This window comes from Battus philenor, unplaced genomic scaffold (genome assembly GCF_028537555.1).
Source record: "Battus philenor isolate CCGP_79_NKW_IND1 unplaced genomic scaffold, ilBatPhil1.0.hap1 SCAF_21, whole genome shotgun sequence".
NCBI classification, from domain to species: Eukaryota; Metazoa; Arthropoda; class Insecta; order Lepidoptera; family Papilionidae; genus Battus; species Battus philenor.
Window position 1 is genome coordinate 4,489,965 of NW_027181684.1, and position 17,069 is coordinate 4,507,033.

At 32.8% G+C, this 17,069-nt stretch overlaps 1 protein-coding gene across 1 annotated transcript; it reads right to left on the minus strand.

The window, feature by feature from the left end:
• Nucleotides 1–11,162: 11,162 nt before the first annotated feature.
• MRG15 (MORF-related gene 15) lies at nt 11,163–15,236 on the minus strand. The gene is made up of 6 exons (XM_068766571.1): nt 15,153–15,236; nt 14,930–15,047; nt 13,568–13,680; nt 12,535–12,615; nt 12,265–12,361; nt 11,163–11,789 (listed from the first exon to the last, which is right to left on the minus strand). The coding sequence occupies exons 1-6, from the start codon at nt 15,178–15,180 to the stop codon at nt 11,216–11,218; spliced, it is 1,011 nt and encodes a 336-aa protein (XP_068622672.1). The 5' UTR covers nt 15,181–15,236; the 3' UTR covers nt 11,163–11,215.
• Between the last annotated feature and the right edge of the window lie 1,833 nt (nt 15,237–17,069).

Consider the following 17,069-nt stretch of genomic DNA (forward strand, 5'->3'; position numbering starts at 1 on the left):
GTCAGCACATAAGAGGAAATTACTTGTAAATGATATTATGTAGTATGTAAAGTAATGTATAGCTTATTCATCAATAAAAGACGTTAAGCATTTACATCTATTTTCTATTATTCTGTATTTGAGTCAGCTCAACGTGTTCAGACACGGTCCTGGTTCAGACGTTCACGGGGCACGTGGGATTCTTCCAAGTACCTTCATAAGTTTAAGCTTAAAGAAAGTCCGACGTGCTTCTTTGTTCCAGGAGTGGACCAAACCGTGGTGCATCTAATCACCAACTGTCTCGTACTTGTAGCGGAAAGAAGGGATTACCAGTTTTGGTTGCAAAAAAGGATCGAGGAAAGAAACCATCGACTCACAAGTGAGCGATAACGAAAGTCGCCAGACGCCTTCCTAGATTTCTGTAAGAAGGTCATAGGTTCTACAATAAGAGCATGCAAATATAGGGTGTAATTGAAATAATTTCAATAAAACAATAAATTGTAATAATGTTAAAAGTGGAATAAAAATAGTCTGTGATATGAATAATGACGAAAAAAAATTATACTAAAATGGCATATAAATAAAAAAAGCTAAAATAAACCAACAAAAATGAAAAATATGTAAATAAAGGTTCTGAGAGGGAAGGCGACTGCTTGATAGGAAAAATAGACATGAATGCAAAATATTAAAAAGGAAGAGAGAGTAACATGACTGAAATAATATTCGGAGAAAATTAATAGTTGTATAGTCAATCCCTGTTTTACCATGGTAGGCGAGAATTAGAGGTCCGCAAAAATGGGGGCTATTTAAAAAAAAATTACTGTGGGTCTTTGCACAGAATGATTTTTTTTAACATCACTTGGAATGCGACTGGTCATTTACTTCGGACAGTAAGTCCGCAGGGAAAGATAGTAACCAATAATTGATTTTAATACTATCTATATTATCACTAAGAAATTTATCATTTATGAATCCAAAATTAAGTTTCAGTTTTCATAAATAATAAATTTCTTGTATTCTGTCAGAATGGATTCATCGAACATAATTTGCAATAAATTATTTACACTGACTTTTTAAGAAGTATTATTACAAACTCCCCTCGCCTAGGTTATAATTAGTCTTATTTCGTGCATACCAACCCAGCCGCCATTTTGTACATAGTTTAAAGAAAATTAAATATGGAGTTTTTACATTGATTGGTATTTTAAAACTTCGGTAAACATCAATCTTTTTCTTATAATTGGATCCACAAATCGATTGAAACACGTTATACATGTATAAATGCGTTATTACATGAAATAGGAATCTATGGGAATATATGATGGATACATCGAATATGTATATTCCCCCAATTTCTCTCGAAGTGGTGGTTTTTCCTTATTAAAAAAAAAAGCTTGCAAGAAGTTAATTCCTTATCGTGGATTTAGGATGTTAGGATTTGGTTTTAATTTTCAAAAATATAATAATAATCAATATATTCAAATATGCAGTAACGGAATATATCCCGTTAATGACGATGACGTTACGTGGTCAAATAATAATACGGCACCGAAAATTGAATCATAATGACACTAAACATTTTATTTGTCATGTGCGAGTAAATCTGTGTGTGCTATGTAATTATTAAAATCGTTATTGTACTGTTGTGTTGTTCTTTATAATTTCAAAATATTTCATTTTCGATTAACAATTTAAATAAATTTATGTTGTAATTATAACATTGTTTCATTTATTTGTTATGCTTCCAGCCGTAAGAGTTCCTCTACTGGATAAAGTTTCTCTCATAGATTCCCAATAAAAACGGTTGGACGCAGTTAGAATCTAGCGCAATCCTTATCTTAGCAACAAGGTGGACCTCCTACGCTTCGCCTGTCCGTCTGTGGTTGTCACTAAAGAACCTTAAGGAGCTAGCGGCAATCTATTTTATCTCATCTATGTCATATCTATGCTAATCTATGTTGGTTACAATCGTACGTCTACGGGTCTCTTCAATCGATCTAGAAAAATTACCAGCACAGTCCTCGCAATGCCTCGTTGAACGAAGGTATGCTTGACGACAAGGTCCCAAGTGAGAGATCACGATTTAATAGTAACTACTTAGTAATCTTAACTTAATCCAAGTATAGCAACATTTGGAGTTAGGTTTCGGACCTCTAATTTATTTTTGAATCGCAATGCTAAACGTGTATGGAAACTTAACAAAAGCCGAGATTCCGTAGTCCTAAGGTTATCTCCCCAAGTCCCTTGCGTCAGCTCACTCCTCGGATCATCTACCCAAGCGACCGTGAGCTCAACGGCCTCCTTAGTTGCCGAACAACCTGTGCGAAGGTTCCCAAGCGAACCTTATTACTAAATACAGAAATTGCCTAGTTGACATTCTACCCTCTCGGGCGCTTTTAATTCGTAATGCTAAACGCTCGATAAATGCTTACAGCCTAAGCCGAGGTCTTTTCTTGTTTTTTCTCAGCGGGCTGGTATCTGCAAACAAAGGATATTTGTGTTTATTTTACGACAAGTTGGCGGTGACATCTCCTTTTGAAACTCCTTGCGCCAGGTCTATCCAAGCTCAGCGGACTCCCAATACTGTAACAAAATCGTTTCATAGGAGGGAGATATCGAGCTATGTTACGTAAACAAGGTTGAGGTTGCTGCCTCTCAGGAATAGGGAAGCCGCTAACATGAGTCACCACACGGACTAGACACGGCCATGCAAGATGGCCGTCATAAAGAAGAAAACTGTAACATCAAGAACTAAAGAAGCAACGCAAAACGACAACAAAAGCTACGAAATCGGAACTACTCACTTCAAAAATAACCGGAGAAATGATAAAACAGTGTGCCCGAGTCACACAGAATAGGCGGGCACATGACATCCAGGCACAAGGCTAATAGCGTCAACATCTAACAGAAAAGCAAGAAGGTGTAAGCTTACCGCGCTGGTACCCTTCATACCGCCGGAACCTGTAAATATCTACAAGGCATCAGTGTAGATCCAGACCTAAAATGTAAAAATACGTGTACTCAATGCTCTCTAGTCTCTAGTCCGAGGTAACTATAAATACAAATAAGGTAAACGGTGACCATATATCACAATATGATTATAATATCCATTTTAAATAAATTAATAAGTATTGTACTTTCAACGGGTTTACTGGCGTGAAAAACATTGTGGATTAGTTAATGTAGACAGTTTCATTGCCTCCTGACAAATGATATATAAAATATCTATATTAAGATAACTTACACTGTAATCAATTTTTCAAGAAAATGGTAATTTGTTTTGGAGTATTTTAATTCTATTAACCTCATTTGGTAAGAGTGTTTTATAAAACAACTTAACCTGAAATAATTTCTGCAAAGTCATTGTTGTAGAGTATATATAACTTAATTATAAAAACTAATGTTTAGTCAGGATCAGACTGAATCGAGGTAACCGGATTTCTTCATACCGTGTCCGAGAACCAGCTTTGGAATTTGAAATACAGTTCAATGATTCATAAAGAGAGCTGAGTAATGATCATTTTTCTCATTAGCGCATCCCAGTCACACAATGCCTACGTCGAAAATTAAATAATCATAAAGCGTATTACAATGTACATAATAAAAATGTTATTCAGCAGTATAAGAGACTTTATTTAGTAATAAATGTATTGAAAACCTTCGTCAATTTTAATAATTCTAAAATATAAAAACGAAATATTTAAAAAAGCTGAACTTAGAAAAGTGACAATAGCTTTAGCGTAACATTTTTATAGTAAATATTTTTATATAGTTTTTCGCAATGGACTTGGGACACAACTGATAGTTGAACTATGCTATGTCTATCTAGGTCTCTAAGATGATTCATCAGCAAATGTTCACATCTGAGGTACACATTTGCCAGTTTTATGCCCAAAATCAATTATATCTTAGAAAAAAAAATATTAGAAAGGAGATATTTGTAAAATAAATAAGTAAAAATAAACGGTATTTTACAAAAACATTTGAATTTTATTTTAAAATTTTTCTAACAAGTCTTCAATGATTAAATTTAACCTATTTAAAATTTTATTTAAATATTCGCTTGAGACGTTGTGTTCAATCCTTTTATTTTTTAACTGTAAATTTTATCTTATAAATTAATTACGACACAGTAAAAATAAATCTATACATATTTTACATAAGAAACATTTACTTATGCTTTGGACAATTCAAGCCACAGATAATAATATTTTCAAAATATGTTCATATTATTTAACCTTCTTTCTACAACCCCCTATTCCGTTTCTATCGAGGCTAACCGCTTTAGCTAGAAATAAACTTGTTCCAGTTTCTGTTTGATATAACGGCCATTTTATGTTTAAAAACTTTACAGTGCAATCTATCGAGATAATATTATCGATACTTTGGTTATTATAGAAAGAAATTATTAAAAGTTGCTTTATTGAAAAACTCATTAGTCTGTATAAATTTCATTTATTAAAGAAACGGACTGTTCGATATAAAGCAAAAAAATGCGTTCCAAAAATTCCAGTTGCTGGAAGAGTCAAGTATTTAATTTACGCAGACAATTTTCTCGAGCCAATAATGCGAAATGAGTAATTTACCCTCCGTTATTCAAAAGCATACCATTGTAATGAAATTACGAAAGTATGGATATTTTTTTTTTCGTTTTTTTTTGAAAACGGTAAAGTCCCAAAGAATATCTAATGTAACTTCATTGTATATTACAGCATGTGGTAAGTTTTTTTTGTTTTTCTCCTTCATAATTTCAGCCGAAGGACGTTATCTGTCGAACGTAGGTCACCCTTATAGATTTTCAATAGAGTTAAAAAAAGAAACTGTAATTTATTCAAATCCTATAAAAGCAATCGATGTGGCAATAGTTAGTTTTTGTGAACAACAAGGCACCTCGGAATAGGAGTGACAGTTTATTTGTTTTTGGGGGTTTTGTGCTTGATTTCTACATCTAGCCTGAGCAACATTATAAAATGGCGGCCTACCAATCCGGTAGAGTATGTTCCGATATCCCAACAAGCTGAAGATTCTAAGGTACCCGTTAGCTTCACCATCATAATTACAGTTGAGACGTCTACAATTGTACATAGGCCTCTTCATAAATTTCCAAAAGGACCGATTGGAAGTTGTCTTCATTAGGCGTCTTCGAATTAAAAATTCCTCTGTCATTCTTTTGAGGGACGTATTACTCTGAGTTTGCCATTCCGTGGTCTCCACACCGAAACCCTAATACCCAGCCGCCATCAATTCTGCGAGTTATGTGGCTTGTTCACTTCAATTTTCCAATCCGCTGGGCTGTTCTCGTTACTAATTCTATGTTGAGGGTTGTGACGTCCCTGCTCCACACATGGCACAGGGGAAAGAGAGGTCCAAAAGGGGGCATGTAAAAAATTCATTAGCATGACAAAACAGGAGAGTCTTTAACGTGGTTAGAGTTGAATGTTTTGTGTATGTTAAAGAAGAAATGTAATTATTTAAAATGGGTTCAAATGTCACATCACAGGCGTTATAATCGAAGCTAATTCGTAACAGCTCGTGGATGTAAAAGTTATTTCAGTGTCGGCAGACGGGCGAGTCTGAAATAGACCGCGCGGGCTACGTCATTCAGGCCGGTGTTTAATCGTCCCAAATTTGACGTGGATACGATGTGCGTGCGCCGGTCGAGTCGTATGTTACCTAAGTCTTGTACAATTACGAAATTAATAAGTAGAAACATACTTTCTAATGTTATATCGATTAATAATGAAAATCTATTTAATTTGTCCTTAAAATCGTTACAAATTATTCCTTTATTATATATGCATTTATGTAACAAAAATAAAATATTTTTTTATTACTTTAAAAATTAGATTTAGAAAATATGGTAATAGGCTTATTAATGATTTATCATACTAATGAAAAATATTATGCTGATCTATAAATAAATTTAAGTTTGAAAAATAAAATTAAAATTCTTGGAAATTATGTATTTCATTTTTAACATTTATTTAGTTATTAGAGGGACCGGAATATAATGTCGCTTAAAGTAAATTCACATGACTACATTTTTAACAAGTATTTATTTTTAATCAATAATATATTCGCCTTCGTTATCAACAACCATTTGCCAACTAGTATACAAATTTTCAATGCCGGAGCGGTGACAAATAAATCGGTTTTTCTGTAAAATATGTCGACAGAAACGACATTAATTTCCGGTACACCTAAAATTATTAAAGACCATAACACGAACATGTGCTTCATGGTTATAAACAGATTAAAAATTAAAAAACTAATCCAATAACAATATAATATATCGGTCACTGTACAAAGACATACAAAAAGTAGTGAAAGAGGTCCATAACGCACTTACATTTTAATAAAGGTATATACAATAATTAAGCGCAGCCTCGTAAGTTAGTTACATATTACTTATATTATTTTAATTAACATTCAATGTAATAATTAATTAAAAAATACTTTGAGGTGCATGATCTTAAATAAAGCATATGAAAACCTGTTTAAATATTTTCAATAATTTTATATTTAATTATGCGTTATTCATATCAATGTTGGTACTAAACACAAAATAAAGACACTGCGATAAATTTTATTATCAAAAAAATTTATGTATCGAATAATAAATTATTCGCATGACTAAGAAATCTGAAGTTTCTTGCTAAATCATGAAATACTATTTTTAATAGTTTTCATATTACAGAGTAATATTATCGTGAAATCAATATTTTTGATTTGTATAAGTTTAACTATGGAAGATGTTTTAAATTAGGTTTCGATCTCAAAAGTCTGACCAGAAAATTGTTTGGAGCATTCTGAAATCGCGAGTCGGATTCGGCGAGTGACCTCTTTCTCGAAGTTGGATTAACCTAGATGAACGGTTTGTTCCGTGTATACATAATTGTTTACAAGTACAGGAGTAGCACTTCCGACAACTACTTGTGTATGCTTTAGTAACGAGGATATTTTTTCCGGACATCGAGTCGGTCCACTCTGGAAAGCCGAGCTGAACATGATTCTGGTCCAAATGTTCATGGGGCACGGGGGATCCGCTGCGTACAGTACAGGTTTAAACTCAAGGAGAGTCCTTCGTGCGAACCAGTGGTGGACCAGACCGTGGTTCACGTGAAAAAAACCTAATGTCGATAATAATAAGGAAGAAAAAAATAATAAAATAAGAATGTAAATATTAAAAAAAATAAAAATACAATATTTTGAAAAATGTGGCAAAGGATAGAAGGCGATGTATGAATAGAATGTAAATAAAAGTTACAGGGTGAAAGATATTTTGATGGAAGGGAGAAGAGAGAATGCAAGATTATCTCATTAGGTCCCTGTCATAGATAAGTAAAAAAAGGGACCATAAAAAAAATATATATATCAGACATCAACTTCATCTAGTTTAGATTCGATTAGGTTATGGTTTGCGGTGCAGTGTGTGATTAGCTTTAAAGAAGCTTTGAGGACAAATAGAGAGTTTACGTGACAGCCAGTAAATTCTCCCAGATGTGCACGAGGTCGACAATGCGTGTTGTAACAACAATTTAATGGGACAGCAGTACGAGCGGGCGCCGCAATGGCGTCGCTGGCCTCGGGGCCGATTCTACATATTTGCCGCCATTTACGGCACTTGCAGACCCCGATAATGCTTTAACAATTGCAAATAACGTAACCATGTTTATTAAAAAAAATAAAGGACATTTTAGATGTAAAAAAGTTAGGAGTAGGGAGAGATTCTCTATCCTTATTAAAAAAAAACTATTGTAAAGTAAACTGCACGAATGTTCCATACGGAATGCCATTACGGAATGATTGTATTTGTTTGTTGTTTCTGAAGATATTAATGCAGTTAGCCCTAAGGCTTTTACAGCTTCATCGGTACTGAGTTCACGGAGCTGAAGGGTTCGTGAACTAGATTTAAACTAGAAACTAATAGCTGGGAAGGCGCCTACCAGTTGCAGGGGGACGCTAGCACGGAGCTTTGACGGGGTGTATTGCTGGAGTATGCCTGCGGGTTAGGAAGGCAGCGTAGACCACAGGCGAGCCGAAGAGGGATCCGGATCCAATCACGGTTCGCTTGTATTTGTCAAAGTTACATAGCTATTTATACACAAGCGGGTATCAGGGAAAGTTTCGTCTACTCGAAGTCCGTCGTCTGTTAACAATACGATTTTTTGGCTTCAGTCGGAACTACCAGGTTGACGTTCGATTAAATAAAGAGGTTCAAGTGGCAGCTACAACCTTCTACAAAACTTGATAATGAAATACTACAGTCCAATCCGATGTGATATCTGTGAATAATATGACAGCCCGTGCTTAGGTTTTTCATGGAGTCTTTGACTTTAGTTACTGCCATTAGGTTTATTATAAGCACCTTTACAGCTGTGTAACCTCATACACATGCATACTGTAAATGCATCTAAAAAATTTTAACATATCATATTTTTTTTTCATGTATAGTAAACAACGAAATAGATCGTTTGATTTGTTCAAGATTTGATTGAAAATTCGTGATTATGGTGGAAATTTGTTCGATATAATTATTCATAATTATTAGACCTTACTCTTGGAATTTACAATGAAAGCTGAAGTATTTACATATGACTAACTTATTTCATTTTAATTTTTAAAACTAATATCCTTTCTTTCTAATATTTAAAATTCAGACATTTTTCTATACTTAAATGTTTTACATTAATCCATTTAAAGGCCGTTTATATAGGTTTGTTAATTAAATAAATAAAGAAAAAGAATAGTTAAAATAAACGTGTATTATCTATGCCCATTAGATCCACAGCAACTTCTTGCAGTATATGAAAAGAAATCTATTAATAAATTACTACATTTGATTGCTGCTTTGTCTTTCAATAGATATTATAATTTTATTTACACTGTTTTGTTGGTTTTATCAGTTACAGATGGAGTAGAACGAACAGCGTAAACTGCAGGAAAGGAATATAAAAAAAAAATAAAGAGCCACAAAATATACGGACAGTCTTTACAAGCTTAAATGCATGGTTACCCCGACTCAACTCTTAGAGGTCGGTTGTATTTCTTTACAATAACACAATAATTCTGTTCATTATTATCGTGTCCGATGTAAAATATGAAGTTGGTGGCGTCGTTTAACCCCATAAGGTATTGTCGTGGCGAAATTAAGTTTTTATTATTCGCATGTAGTTTAAATTGAAAACCAAGGGTTATAACGCAAGTTAAATAAGTTTATTAAAACATTGATGGCATTATAAAGTATTTACTCACGAAATTTCTTAATTATTAATTTCATTGAGCTCTTTAGACGCCACTGTTTAAATATTCGAAGTATTTAATTTCTTGCATTTGTGATGACATTACATATTATGTGATTGAAATTTTAATTAACTTTCGAATTGGTTCCCTTCTTTTGAGTAGCGGAAGGTTTAGTAAATGCTCCATATTCACTCATTATCATGAGAAGAGGAAATAACACAGTCGAAGCGTAAAGGCGGTCCGTTCAATAAGACTATTTTATATCCGGTACTATATACATAAGGTACTTTATATACTTTATATATAAGGTACTTTCCGATATAAGGAGAATCTTCAGACAACACTTTCTATGAGATGACTCCTTCCCTAGCATTCCTTTTGGAACCACCACTTATCTTTAACCTACGGTACACTTATGAAGAAAAGCATTCGTAGCAAGCGGTTTAAGAATGTACGTGTAGATCTCTTCGTCTTTGTGTGTAGTGAAAGAAACACATTCGGAATAAAGAAGCCTTTTTTAAAATGTCTAATGTTCGTGCAGACGAATTTCAATCAGAACTTATTTATAAAGTGAAAGAAATGTATTCAATAATAAATTATAGATAAATATGGCTATAGCCCTTCATATTACTCCGAACGGCATGGTTGAAGTGGCAGTGACTAGGCAATATAACTAGCAAAACAGATGGCTGTTGGAGTCTTTAATTTTTGAAGTGAAGATCACAAACGGAGAAGCGCTACAATGGACATCCACTCACAAGATAGACGGAGGACCTTAATCATTCGTCAAAAAAATAGCTTAAGTTACGCGTTTTTAAAAGAGCGATGTCACAGTTGCCAACATCACTAACAAAATTTTCGTGATCTGATCAAACTGTCTATTTAACACAGGGAAAATATGAAATATAAATAATAATAATCACGTTCATTGACTTTGTATTTATAACCATAAATAAACGTCCACCCTCAATAATCACACAAAATATGCGGCTAGAATAATATTTTCAACAATTACGCGACTGTTATTCGCTACCTTAAAAGAGATTTCAGGTTAAGCGCCCTCTGCGCCCCATCGAACCTGCGGAATCTGCTAAAGCCACTTGGGTAGTTACATAAGCCAGGTAATAAAAATATATTGACAGTGAATGTTCTAATTAAAGTGGGTTTTAGTAATATATGGTCACTATTACTTGATGCTAAAAATTATTAATGAGGTCAACAATTTGCAGAGTGCTTGATTTATTTATTTTGGCATTTAATGTCAAAGTTTTTTAAGAAATCCCTTAATTCTAACACGATACTAATAACAGGCTCTGAAGGTAATATAATTAAAATGTAATAAATTAAAAATAAAATCGCTGTTTTTAGTTTCTTTTTCCGTTAAAATTATAGTGTGGTCCATATAATAGACAAGATTAAGGTATTTTAATTACAGGCTAGGTCTAGTTTACATTTAAGTGAAACTAGTGGTTTATTTCTAGACTTAGGAATATTTTATATTATTTATATCCACTTTTGTTAAAATATAGTGATCACTTTTGTAGATCATGACAACACTAGTGAGGCCTTTTAATATAGCCTGAATCAAATTTAGTTTCCCTTTAATGGTATTGTTTAATTTCAACTACGGGGCTATGAGAATTCCAAGCTCGTCCAGATCTGATGATGATAAGAATGCACTACACACAAATATCTTTATCTAGTAGTTAAATTAATTCATTCCCAAACTTCGTTATCTATTGAAAATCCTGTACACTGTAAAAGGATTTTTTTTTTATTTTATTTTTGATAATCACTATAAATTACGAGTTTATTGCAAAAGCATAGTGGCCTTAAAAGGGGTAGTTAATTTTTTGATGCCACGAGAATGGTATCTTTTTAATAAAACAATAAAAATTATTCAAATTTTTTGCACTTGTACAAAATAAAAATCCTTCAGTTAATACATTACATTCTTTATTAAACTTAATTCCAATTAATTACATAACAATAATTACTGCACCTTCCTATGGTACTCAGGCGTTGCATTCCCGTAATCTTGAAGGTTGAACAAAGTGGAACGATTTGTTACCATGTATTTCAGGAAGTCTTGTATATGTGTCAGGACATGCTGCAAGGACTTTTCATCTAATGCAGTGTAGGCTAACATTGGCCCCATCTTTGCGAACAAACGCAATAAATGTATAGATCCATATATTTGGGCCATTGGAGTCTCAGGGTATTCCTGTAGTATCTCGCTGTACTGGGGCCTTTCAAACTTGTATAGCAGCTGAGATCCAAGCGTGGCATTGAAGTACTCCTTTATTCCTTCAGTAATATCCACTAACACTGATTCCTTAGCGGAATTGTGGGATTTGCTTGACTTTTTAAATGCTAAGTAGTTGTCCACAATTTGTTCAACAGTGAGTTTCGCGGGCAAGATGGCAAGTTTCTGCTGGCGAGTGATCACGTCCCAGTCGTCCACCAGCCATACTTTCAGTTCTTCTGGTATTTTTATTTTGACTTCGACTTTCGCCAGATACTGCTCCTCTGACTCTATGGATAAGTCCAGACGTCCACGTTTCTTTCTAGAAATGTTGAACGACAAAAACTTTAAATTTATCACCTATGTTACGAATTTCAAAAAAAATATCTAAAAAATTAAAAGAAATTATTAACATGAATATTATAAATAGTAAAACAACTTGAAGCATTAAAATGTTTAAGTTCAAGCAGGAACTTAAAAATTTTGTGTTAACTAAATATATAGGTTATATTCAGTTAACACCAAATTATTACTGTTATTGCTTATATAACATTATTGAACCCGAATAGACAAGATTTTGGTATAAGTATTGTAAAGTCAAATGGATAAAACTACTAATATTAGCCTATTTTAAAATTTTTACAAGTTTTCCTCTTGGTGACTTTTTCATTCCAATTTAAAGTCAATCAATGATTATTAATTAACAAGAAGTCTTCCATAAAGCTTAATCATTATAATCTTGCACATATTTTTGCTTTACTTGCTCCTATCACCAGAAATACAGATACCAGACTTACTTAGGTTGATCAGAACCAGAATCCGCAGGGGTGTCTTTATCTTTACTCTGTGTCTTCGTCGCTTTTGCTGGCGTAGGGGTTGTCTCGGCATCTTTACCTGAAAAATATTATACTTTCATTACAAACTTTAATACATAATTTATAATAAATAAAGGCAGTAGATAGATTAATGATAATAATTAAAAAAGATTTTGATGTCTAAATATCTTTAAAATTCTTTAAATGTAATAAATATTTGCTTAGTGAATACTAAAATATTAAAAACACAACCTGCAGGTGTTGACGCTCTAGACTCCTCTCTTGCTGGAGTAGTGCCTGTGCCCGCTTCTGACTTTCGCCCCTTTGCAGTAGCTGAAGTCAAAAGAATAGACAAAATAAGTTCTGTGTATATATATAATTCAATGTTTTAATTTACATTTTACTAAAATTTAAATTAACAAAGTTGTGATGTAGTCATGTTAGTTGTTGGATTGATTCTTGAAATTGTTACCTGGAGCAAACAGTCAAACTAGGTCAGTACAACTTCGAGTAAGTGGTACTAAAATCCTTCTTTGGGGGGCAGCATTCAGAAAACTAAACATAATGGCTCAAGACTTATTAAGACAAAAGCTTACAACCAATATATGGCCTCTCACTCTGACCAGCTCACAGTTGCTCCATGAAGAGGGCTATGCTTGAGAATCCTCTACTAGACTAAATCAGAAATGAGGATTCATATATAAAATAATCAACATAGTCTTGTCTTGTCTCAGCACACTGGTTTCTGCAACCAAGTGCACTCCTTTGGCTTCCAACACAGCCTACTATATTGGATGTAACTAATACATAAAGGTACACATTGCTCGAACTATCAAGGTTTTTGGTTTCAACTTTGCTACTAACCAAAGCCTACATAATGGTATCTGCCAAGACACCGACTTGATACTCAATAAATGAAAAAAAATTAAATGTAAATCAATTGGTTAATATTGCTGACAAAGAGATATAAAATTTATAAGGATCATCATTTACATAATCAGTCAAATTATAATGATTATTGTAGCCATGGGAAGTCCATTGCAAGATCCACCACAGATTTTCAATGGGACTAGTTGGAAGCAGCCACATCCAGTGCCTTCTAATGACAATAACAAAGTCATCTGTAAACCATGTTTATTTTTGAAGCTGTGCTTGCTTGACTGTGGTCATCAGACCACATTCTCAATGCCCAGCAGCTGTCTGCCCTGCACTATATGTGTCCTGCCCACTGTCACTCCAATTCAGTCAAATTTTGTGTTTATGAATAATGTGTCATAATAATTACTCTTCTTAGTTTTAACAGGTTGAGCTGAGTGTGCCCTCTGGACTTCCTTCTGTCTCTGAACATTTGCTTCATTATATTTTAATACTCTACTTTCGGGAACCCATTCATCCCAACTGAAATAGAAAAAAAATGTTATATGAATTTTTTTGGGCAATTTTTTGTGGACAAATCTGTATGGTATAATAATACACTGCCATGTATTGTCTTTATTATCTCTTATTAAATATAAGAAGTTCATTAAACAATAACTTGTAAAAATATCCTATTATAGTGTAAGGGATTCATTAGTGGTAAAATAACTTGGAACTGAATTTCTCTACTATAGCATTAAGGATATTGTTTAAAGTGACCAGAAAACAAACCCCTGTAAGTTTTTTGTGCGCTTTTCTCATCAAGGCCCATCTCATCCCTTATAACTTTAAGATGAAGATAAAAGAATAATAATACAAAAGATTTCATCTGATTCTTGTTTAATAGGCTCTATGGGCATTCTTCCACATCTGCTTGTGGTCACTATAAATTATCCTCTGTTAATAAAAATATAAGTAAATAAATAACTGGTAACAGCCAATCTGTATTTAATAATATAAATAGTAGTAAGTATTTATTTAATCTAGGTACTGTTTAAAGTAAAAGCTGCTTAGTAAAATACAACTAAAAGGAAAAACAATGTATAATTTTAGGATACATATATATTACTAATTTTTAGACTTTATGAACTGCTTTATTATTATGATAGTAAATCTGACATTAATGTTCAGTTGGAACCATCAATTTATGAAGCACATTAATAATTCATCTAAGAGTTATAAATGTAGAAAATGTACAGGCCACTTCTTTATAACAATTGCTAATTGATTAAATAATGAAAAGAACTATATCCTAAGTCTACTTGTTCACAAGCCGGTAGAGTATACCTTCTCACTTGCATAACCGAATATAGTTATCCTCATTAGTATACTATAAATACCACTTGATCTTTTTGTTAACATGCATCTGAATTCAATCTCATTTTATAACACAAGAGTTAAAAAATTAATAGCTTCCAACTTTTTTATTGCAGTAAGTATCGACATTCGGAAACATAGTTCGTTATTTGTTACATGATACTGTGTTATCCTTAAAAAAATATTGAACGGAGTTTCGTAATATATAAATGCTAAGAAAGAATTTAAATTAATTATAAGTTATAAATTTGCTAATAATAATGCAAATACTAACTGTCTTTAGTGCAGCAGTTGATCTACTTAGGAGATATTAGAGAAAACCGTCATCTACAAAAGGTTACCTGTTAACGAAAGTATAACTGTATACCTAGATGTTATAATCATTTAAGTATTGTATATATAGTAGATTACGTACTTTTTATTCCAGCCAGCATAATGAATTAAATATCTGACATGTTTGTCCTTAGTTACAGAGCTTTTCAAGCATTTCGCTTCATATATGAGAGGTCCGTGAAAACATAAAACTTTTTCACCTGAAAAGTTATAAATATAGAGTTGAATATACAAACGATTAGATGTCAACTGCGAACAATATTATATATATTTAAATCGACACATTTAATGCCGTATTACAGTACCTTCTGAAAATTTTAGTTTCGGTGCCATTTTTTATTTATTTACATTCAAAAGCCACTGATACCATATAGTTACCACAGACAATACAATACATGTTCCACACCACAGAATAAAAACTGGAAAAGTCTTATAGTTAAACAGAGAATACTAAATTGAATTTTTTTAACCAAAAAATCGATTTTTAAATTACTACATATTTTCGAAAGTTTTGAGCTAAAAGCTATATTTTTTAACTGAATCTTTTCATAAAATTTTTCGCTAGTGGCCATCGAGCGCGTAAATGTTGGAGGGTATCCGGTGAAAATTAAATTTAAATCGAGTTTTTAAAATAAGTTATACTTCCACAGTGTTCCTTAAATTCTATTTATGTCGTCTGAAATTTTTTTGGGAGTGATAAGGTATTTGTTACAACCGCAATATTTCAGAATGCGTATTACATGTAGAGAAATTTTTGATTAATTTTCATTGGCAGAGCAGTTTTTTTATATTCTCTGGTAATTAAATTCGAATTATTACCCATATCAAAATTTTGCATTACCTCTTTGCTGTTAGATTTTTCATTTTGTTAACTTTCTATTCATTAGTGAATACAGTTCAAAAGGTCTAACCCAATAATAACAATTTGTTAAAAATTAAAATTTTAGTGCAGTATTCCATGTTCTATTGTAGTTAGTCTTTAATTTGTTCCTGTGTTTAAAATATTATTAGCTTTTTTATAAATTGCTTTTATGTGTATTTTTTAAAGTTTCTGTTATAGTTACCACACCTGAAGAGACAACCCTAAAATGTTAACCCACTAGTTTCTACTGACGCCACAGTTTAAACGAAGCGATAACAATCGTCTTGTTGAAAGTGCAACAGGGCACCGTTTGACAAACGTCGCCACAATTGGCCATTCATGCGCCGTGTGGCTGTGGGAACTCTTTGTGATATTATTTATCAATACAAGCAATTTTGAATTTTATCAATGGCAGTTGTGAACGAAATTTGTGGAACAGCCATTATGTTTTCTTCGCACAGTCTTTTATTTCAGTCAAGTTAAGGAATAAAATTTTACCACTGAATCATATCGATACCTACTTTTATTTAGTACAGTATCGGTCACAATAAGTTTCAATATATACTGTTATCGATAGTTCTTCTTTGTTAAGTTAGAACGATATAAATAAAAATCGAAAGAAATATTGTCATTTTATATTGGCAAGAAATTCAGTTTTTTTTATTATAAATCAGTTTTCGTGGTGCTCCTGAAAAATATTTTTTTTATTGGTTTGATCTATTACACACCTTCCGCGCTTGTTGTAATTGTTGTAAATACAAGTTTGAAATCTTTATATTCCTCTGATGGGTCGGCTTTTAAAGCACAGATTCAATTCGCCAAATAAATTCAAATTACGTCGGCTTTTGAAACGGTAAGTTTTAAAAGCGGTTGAAGTGCTGTTTACCATTGCAAGATGCTTGCAATTAAACCAATAACCGAAATCTTCGTTGCCGATTTTTTCATTAGTCACTGATCGGTATTGGAGTATCCTCCTGGAAACCTTTTTATATTATATCAACTATATAAAACTAGTACCACAGTGGTTTAAAAAGTAAGGTACGAGTATATTATTATCGATCAAGAGCGAAAGTACTCTGTTGCCGATTGCTGCTGGAGGCTGTTAGTCGTTTTGGAAAGAAGTACTCGTATAAACGATACGAATACATTCGATTGACACCTACTTTATACTTAGTTTCAAAGTATCGATACATAAAATACTCAGGATCGGAAGGAAATTAGCGAATAGGATACTTGTAATTGCTCGTATCTAATTAAGATATAGAACTATTCTTTACTCGACGTGTATAACGTATAGGTGTACATAAATAATAAATAAACCATATAATTAATCTATATTATTTCTTTTACCAAAATTAAC